The sequence below is a fragment of the Microtus pennsylvanicus genome, chromosome 6 (assembly GCF_037038515.1).
Source record: "Microtus pennsylvanicus isolate mMicPen1 chromosome 6, mMicPen1.hap1, whole genome shotgun sequence".
Taxonomy (NCBI): domain Eukaryota; kingdom Metazoa; phylum Chordata; class Mammalia; order Rodentia; family Cricetidae; genus Microtus; species Microtus pennsylvanicus.
This window is the reverse complement of record NC_134584.1, coordinates 26,349,826-26,358,350: the sequence shown is the minus strand read 5'-3', so window position 1 is coordinate 26,358,350 and position 8,525 is coordinate 26,349,826. Positions and strand designations below refer to the sequence as shown.

The 8,525-nt window shown below is 47.8% G+C and overlaps 1 protein-coding gene across 1 annotated transcript; it reads right to left on the bottom strand.

Annotated features, from left to right (window-relative positions):
* Nucleotides 1-1,056: 1,056 nt before the first annotated feature.
* On the bottom strand, nucleotides 1,057-6,150 carry Rxfp3 (relaxin family peptide receptor 3). Its single transcript, XM_075975880.1, has one exon. The coding sequence runs from the start codon at nucleotides 5,676-5,678 to the stop codon at nucleotides 4,242-4,244; it is 1,437 nt and encodes a 478-aa protein (XP_075831995.1). The 5' UTR covers nucleotides 5,679-6,150; the 3' UTR covers nucleotides 1,057-4,241.
* Nucleotides 6,151-8,525: the final 2,375 nt, after the last annotated feature.

Sequence of the window (8,525 nt, the reverse complement as noted above, 5' to 3'; positions counted from 1 at the left end):
ACTCTCCTGCTTCCAGGGAAGAGCAAGCACAAGTAGACAGCTGGCATGTGATCAGTGCTCAGTGAATGCCCTGGCCATTGCTGGCAAGCCCTCCTCACCACGCCCCTTCTTAGGTTTTCTGCGGCCCTTGTTAGGTATCATCTGTACAACTCCAAATGTACCTGGCCCGTGAGGAAATCATCTCATCTTCTTAGGGGACATACATAAAGTCACCCCAACTGTCCTAGCTTTTATCCCAACCACCATGATCTATGCTGGAGAACTGAAAACTTGACAGACTAGACATGTAACCCTGGGAAGCAGCACCTCCTCTGAACTCTGTGGCGTGAGGCAGTGACAAGCAGCTTCTAAGAGGTCCTGGGTCCGTTATCCTCATAAAAGAAGCAGACCAAGCCATCACTCTTCCTACTTATACCTTCTGTGGAATAACCCTCCTGTACATCGTGTAAATATATGTCACTGTGATCAGCTTAATAAACAAGCTGATTGGTCAATAGCTGAACAGGATAAAGTTAGGCAAGAAAGCCAAACTGAGAATGTTGGGATAAGGAAGCACAGAGTCAGAGGGGACCCCAGACAGCCACCAAGGAAGCCAGATGTATAGAAAGTGAGGTAGCAAGCCATGAGCCATGTGGCAAAACATAGTTAAGAATTATTGGTTAATTTAAATGTAGGAGTTAGGTGGCAACAAGCATGAGCTATCAACCGAGCATTTATAAATTATATTAAGTCTCTGAGTCAGTTATTTGAAAAGTGGCTGCTGGTTGTTTGGGAACAGGGGGTTGAGACAGGAAAACTCAGACTACATATGCTCACCTCTACAAGGTTTATATGGAACCTGGAGAGTTCCATGTCATCCTTAAGTGTAATTCCAGGGACATGTTTTGGTCTTTGAAGGCTTGGGAATGAATGAATGGGTCAGCTGGGAATGTCCTTCATTTGAGGGCCATGCTACTTGGACCTTAAAGAAGTCAAACAAGGTCACCACTGATCAGTCACAAGACATGGACTTTATTACAAGTGACCAAACATCAATGAATCATTGTTTGGAGAAAAAAGGCTAACACAAGAAGCAATAAATATTACTATATCAATGTACAATGTTGATTTGGCAACATTTGATAGAGTACTGAGCTAGGGTAAGGACCTAGAGCAATCAGCAATATCTCTCTCTCTCTCTCTCTCTCTCTCTCTCTCTCTCTCTCCACACACACACACACACACACATACACACACACATACACACATATAAATACTTTACCCATCGAACTCAGTTCCATTAAGTTTGCATGAGTGGACATAATCCAATTTTTAAAAGCCTTTAACCACCTCTGAAAACCCCAATTTTTATTTTCTTTGACAAATGAAATTCATTCTGACCAAAAAGCATCTTAACTTTAGACAAAATTAATGTAGGAGTGTAAACATTTTCAGTAGTAATCCAGGAAACTCCTAACAGACAAAGGGAAGGTCCACTGTTTGCTTTCTGCTTCCCCTTCCCCCACCACCCTCAGCATCTTTGTCAACATTGCATCCACATTACCTAGACCCGGCTCAAATATTATTTTGAGCAAAATCTGTCTTTTCTTCCTGGATTCTCATACCCCTTTCTTTTATTGTAGCCTCAATGTAATGTCCAAATCATTGTTCTAAGCATTGTCTTGCTTGACTCTCTGGCTGTCTGTTCTAACTGTGAAGTCTGGGCTGTGCTGGGTTTTGCCCTAACCACAGGCACACAGAGGGGCTGCCCAGCCACCTCCTGCTGTTCTGTCTTTGAGTGGACAGAATTCATAGTCTTTCACTCTCCCTGTGGTGTTCTCTGAAGCCCTCAGCCTTGGATTTGAACAGAGTGGCTCCTTTTACAGAGATTTGCATGAAGTCCTAGCCCCAGCTCAGTATCTTCTCTTTCTGTAATGCCCACAGCAGAAACAAACACATCAGTACTTTTGCTTAAGAATTCAGAGCTATCCACAAACAATAGCACTCTCAAAATTAGAACAGCAAGTGACGTTAATCTTCCAGGAACAATCTAATACCGATGCTGTACGTGGACGTGGTATTGTCTGTTTCCTCTTATGTTGGCCCTTTTATTTATTTTGCAAATTGGAACATGTGTTAGTTAGGGTTTCTATTGCTGCAATGAAACACTCCAAAAAGCAAGTTGGAGAGAAAAGGGTTTATTTGCCATTGTAGTTCATCATTAAAGGAAGCCAAAATAGGAATTCAAAGAGGGCAGAATCCTGGAGGCAGGGGCTGATGTAGAGGCCATGGAGTGGTGCAGCTTCCTGGCTTGCTCCACATGGTTTTCTCAGCCTGCTCTCTTAAAGAGCCCAGGACCACCCGTCTAGGGATAGAATCAGTCAACAATGGGTTGGGACCTTCCCTATCAATGGCTAATTAAGAAGATGTCTTACAGCTGGATCTTACACCGTCATTTTTCTCAATTGCAGTTCTCCCCTTTCAGTCAGCTTTAATTTGTGTCAAAGTGACATAAAATTAGCCAGCACAGAGCCCTGGGGGCTCACATTCCAACAGGTGCCAGCCTGGTTGCTAGTCAATAATGCCAGCATTAATAATGCCGCCATGCCAAGGAGGCCTGGTGTGACTGCTTCAGAACAAGGCCTCAGGGCTTGCTTTGCTTTTGTTCTTTTTGTGGGAAGGTATCTGAGTGCCTGGAGCTGTGTTGCAGAAAATGTGGTTTTGATGGCAGGCACACAGATCCCATAGACTAAGCTTTAAGTCTCACATATAAGAGTACAATGTTGACAAAATTACCAAGCAGTCTTATCATTCAGGAGGCCATTTAAGCAGCTGTGGTTTTCTAGTGAGACTTCAGAAAGTGACCACACCACAGTGTGAGGTGCCTGCTCTACTGACCCCTTAACCCCAGACCAAGGCAAATAGAAAGGGAGACCCTCTATTGACCCTGGTTGAGGAAGGGGTTGATCTCAGTTCTCAGAGCAGTCTCTTACCCTGTGACTAGAACTGAGGAGTCTACTCACTCCTTCAAGACAGCCCTCTGGCTGGCCTGCATGCACAATGAACAAAACACACAAGAGTACCTGGAACTTGGTTAGCCAGTCTTCTACTCAAATTCCAAGTCTTTTCTTCTGTCAACTACACAGCTTCACTCGTACATTTGGCTGTTGGAAACGGTCCCTTCTTTCTCTTTAGGATAGATTTTACTTGAATCCTCCCTCCCCCTTGGAAAGATCAAACCCCAATTTCTAGAAGACAACTGGACAACATTTCCTGCTCTTCTAAGTCCCAAACAGCACCGAGCCATCCCTCTCTCTGCTACTTAGGTAGTTTCTCATCTGTCAGTCCATTCAGAAAGAGTGGGGGTGGGGGTTGCTAAAGCACCCCTACTCTCAGAAGATCGTTCAGGGTGCATGCTGCCTCACCTGCAGCAATAGACCAAAGCGCCAGGTATCCATACTGTCCTCAACAGATTCTGGGTACCCAGGCTTTCAGAGGAGACACTACACTTCCCACTCTGTATCTAGTCTCCCCCCCCCTTTTTTAGGGGCTGCATCATGAAAAAGCTTCTCTATATCATTCCTTCTAACCACAGCACTATCTCTTGTACCCCTTCCTAGAGACTCCCAATGGCACGGGTGACATTTGTGCTCAGAGGCACAGCAGAGAGATGAGGGTCAGCTTGTGCATGTTAGTCCTGTCCAGGATGATAAAGGATAAAAGATTCTAGTTCTCATTTTCCGTTTTCCAGACAGTCACGACAAGTTAGATCTTTGCTTGGGACAGTCTAGCAGATCAAAGGGCATTTAGGCGGGCTTTGTGGGCAACTTACCCTGTGGAATTTTGCTTTTGAGGCCCCATAAAGTTCTCCATAAAAGTCTCTGGGCCAAATGATCCCTGGTCTGGACATAATTTAGCTAAGCCCAGCTCCTGAGCAACCCAGTCTCTCTGCTTCCCAGTGCTGTTTCCACTTCCCATGGCTCCTAGGTGTCCCACAGCGATCAACAGGCCGGGTAGGGGAGTGGGAGCTGGAGTAAGGGACAGGGTAGTGGGGAGCCTGAGCCAAGGCTGCTGGCTCTACCAGGTGAGGATGTTTCTCCCTTAACCTGATTTCTGCTGAGAACGTCCTTTGGCCTTTTCACAGTCTGCCCTTTCCAGCAACATTCCTTTCCTACTTTTTTCCTTCAATCCCGCTCTTCCAGCCCGCAAACTGCTCTCCCCTCTCCTTGTCGGTGGAAGGCCCTCTTGAGCCTTGGCAGGTCTCAGTAGGCCGAACTGCTAGGCAGCAGGTCGTAGCGTCCCCCACTGTAGACCACTACACCGGGCGGATAGTAGAGCAGGTCAGGTTCTGCAGCGGCGTTAAGCGGCGCCAGGGCCTGCAGCCCGTGGTCCTCCGGCTCTGGCTTGGTGGTGGCGGTGAAGGGGCGCATGCTGGTGAGCGAAGGCGACGCGATGCGCCACAGCAGGTTCTTGAGCGCCTTTCGGAACTCTCGGCGCACTAAGCAGTAGAGGATCGGGTTGAGGCAGCTGTTAGAGTGTGCTAGGCACACGCTGACTGGGAACGCGTACACCTGGCACAGAAAGTACTCCTGGCTGAAGGGCACCGCGTTGAACTTGATGAGGATACTCCAGGTGGTGAGCGCCTGGTTGGGCAGCCAACACAGGAAAAAGGACAGGACTACGATGGTCACTGACTTGGTGACCTTGGACCGCCTCCGAGCGCTGGCTGCACTCAGGCCTCCCCCAGCCGCTGCGACTCCGGCTGCATCCGTCGTCCCCACTACGCGGCGGTCCGAGATGAAGCGCACTAGCAACAGGTAACACAGAATGATGATACTCAGCGGTAGCAGGAAGCCCAGCAACACCTTCTGCAGGTGGTACAAACCCAGCCAGAACTGCCTGTCCCATCCTAGCAGCTTGTCGGGGAAATGCATGAGGCACAGCTCCTCGCCCATCACCCTGATGGTGGTAGAAAAGATGACATTGGGCAGCGAGGCTAACATGGCAGAAGCCCATATCAATCCACACAACAACTTGGCTGAGAAACAGCAACTGTCCCTTAAGCTCTGGCCGCAGCAGTCGCCACGGCCAAGCCCTCGGGTCCGATGGCTCTTCAGAGCGGAGGCCACAGAGTGGTAGCGCGCCACGCTCATAGCAGTGAGAAAGAAGACGCTAGCGTACATGTTCATGGACGTCACCATGGACACTATCTTACACATGGCCTTGCCGAAGGGCCACTTGAAGTCTAGAGCGTTCTCCACTGCCCAGAAGGGCAAAGTGAGCACGAATTGAAAGTCAGTGAGCGCCAGGTTAGTGACGAAGAGGTTGATGGAAGATTTGCGCCAGCCCTGCTTGCTCTTCATCAGGTAGAGAACCAGCAGGTTGCCGGCCAGTCCCAGGGCACAAACTACCCAGTAAACCGCACTGATGAGAATCCGTACCCGGGCCTCAGTGTCTGCGCTCTCTGCCCCGCCGCTGCCCGGGGGATGCCCGGGCGCCGCACCATCAGGCAACTCCAGCCCCAGCTCCCACCACAAGTCGGGAAGCTGCTGTGACGCGTTATTGCTCGTGTTGGCAACCTCCAGCAAGTCTGGGGTGAGGCTGAAGAATTCTGAAAGCTCATCACCCGCAGCAGCCTTACTCATGGTGGCGGCTGTGGTTGCAGAAGCCACCTGCGCGCGCAGGTGCCTCTGGGTCATGTTCTGCGGGCCAACTATCCGAGAGGCACCGCTCGCTCCGGGTGTGGTACCCAAGGGGTCCAAGGAGCTTTCTAAGAAGCCACTGAAGACAACACCTGGAAAGAGGATGCTGAGCCAAATCCTCGCACCCAGAACCGCCTTGGGCTCAAGGGTTGTCTGAGCTCAGCATCAGGTCTTAACGGAGGGCAGTTCCAGGAAAGTGGCCCGGATCAAGGGTCTTCCTTTTCCCCGTTGTCACTTAGACACACACCCCTGCTCAAGAGCACAGGTCTCCTACCGCTTCTCTTCCCAGTACCTTTGTCGGCTTCTGCTGTTGCCCGGACGAAATTCTCTCCTTTTAGAGAAAAACAGAGATCGGGAACATCCGCGTCTCACTCTGACTGCCTGGAGGTTGATTCACGCCGTCACTGCCTGGAGCTCCGTTGGTGTTTTCTATTTGTCCGATATTGTCACCCGCAAGTGACTTAACAGAGTTACTGGAGTTACGTTCGCACTCACAGAGCCTTTGCGGAGAGCCCCAAAGAGCATGCGTAATCCCCATGTAGAAGGGGGTGCTTTCCGAGGTGCTGAACCCCGCGCGCCACCCAGGGGGAGGCAGCTTCCAAGAGTTAACGCCCTCTTTTCTTCTCCCCAGTTGCAGAAGGAGCGGTCTTGACCTATTATTTTCTCTTATGGCCGGAGTGAGTATGCTTTCTTTCCTTCTTATTCAGGCTCCCCCCCCGCCCCCGCCATTCTCCCTTTCACGTTGATATTGAAATCATTCAGTCAACCCAATAGTGACACCTTTTTTTTCTTTAAACTAAATGACAATCAATCCTTTTCGAATACTCAAAGCTGAGCTCCATCTCCCCTTAAATTAGCAGATTAGCAGAATTCCAAGGGTTGGTGTTTGCCTGTGACAGAATTTCAAGGTTGGTGTTTGCCTGGAATTGGGTTTATTTTGAAAACCGAAACTGTGGGGATACTGTGGGAGATACATCTCAGAATTTCAGTATATTTAAATGCCAGACTAGCTGCTCTGGTGTAAACTACACTTTTAAAGAAGGGCCTAATGAATTTGGGGTATTTGTTTTACCGAAGAATTAAGCTGAAATCCAAGTATGCTAAGAATGCAGAAATTGACCTAATTTCTGGGATAATAAAGGGTTCCTGACTTTAAAAACAGCAATTGAGGGATGTAACATGGGATGGAATGGAAGAAGTAAAGACATTTGGCCAAACAAAGAAACAACAAGAAAGGCAAGAGATACGCAACAGCCTTAGGAAGTTTAACGTCTTAATTCCAAAGCACACCTGAAAAGGTCACTTCACTGCAGACGCTGCAATTCTCTATTTTACCAATAGAGGCCGCCAGAGCTTTAGTAAAAATCAAACAAAACAGCAGTTGTTGCGTTCTCATCTGAAGTGCAACTGTGGACACTCGTGTCTCTTGGCATCCCTGCTTTATAGCCGTCTTCAAGATCACTTTTTCATTTTTAAAAAGTTTTTCTTTTCTCTATCATTTTTTTTCTTTTGTTTTGTTCATATTTCAAAAGCTATCGAAAAACAAGAAAGCCTGTGGCAATACCAAAAGCCCTCTGCAGTTAAATTTTCAGTGTGTTCATATCAATACTCCCGAAGCCACACAAATACCTTCGTTGTCTCTGTGCTTCCAGTCTCATCCATGAATTTTTGATATGCCCCCAGTACCATAAAGCAGCCACACGCTTGATGAAGCTTATGCAGGAGATTCATGCCATCTCCTACATTTGGCTGGGCTCTGAGCTACGTTGAGAGAAACGCAACCATGACCTAAGTCCTTTATTAGACTTTATTATTTAGACTGGAACTCAGTCTAAATGAATGTGCAGTTTAGGAGCACTGTGGCTAAAGTTTTTGTTTAGGCTTACGTGTGATTAAGTTATCCGGAATACAATAGACTTGCAACAGATGCCTGGACAATAATTTCAGCTCTTTCCTGTACTTTAGGAAGTGGGTAGGTAATAAGTAGCTTACTGTACTATTATGGGCAGTTGCTTAGATTTGGGCTGGGAGGTTATTTGGGGGTTTAAATTTGGATAAGCCACATAAGGGGAAAACCTACAGAGAAAGACGTTAGCATCAAGAAGCCCATTTTCCTCCAGAGAGGCTGGATATGGGATCTTGATACCTTTTTTTTTTTATTGAGCTGGGTTGCATATCTGAACTTATGTGGGCCACGCAACATCCTGAGTGAGGACAGAGGCACCACACATACTGGAGTTATGTAGCTCTGCACACCTAGAATCATGGAGTGTAGCCCCGATGCTGTGCAAGGGAGGCCTGAAGAGGTGAAGGGATTTACTAAGAGCTCATTTTCCCAAGTCGCTCTGCTAGGGTTAAGCCATAATTGTCCTGACTTTCATGTAATGCATTTCTGTATCATTCTTTTCTTCCCAAGTTGAATCTAACTGTCCCAGAGCTTTCAACGACAAAGTAGGTAATATTTTCTCCAAAATATATGCATCTTAAACTCTGGGCCCTCGGATATTATCTTATGTGGACATAAGGATCAGACGGAAGTGACTGAAGGTCGTGAGATGAGAGAGATGTTCGTTGACTATCAAGACAGACCTGAGACACTCACAAAAGCCCTCATGAAGGGCAGCACAAGACGTGGAGATCAGAGAAGTCAGCGTGACAGTGAAGCAGAAGCAAGAGGCTCTACTTTGAGATAGAAAAGGGGCACAAGTTGAGCCACTGAAGGGTGAAAAGAGGCAGGTGGTGAACCCTCTCCCAGGGCCTCCAGAATGCAGGAGCACCCCCAGCGCCTTGATTGTCTCTGGACAGATTTGGGACTTCTGAGTCCCAGGAGAGACTGGTTTGCTT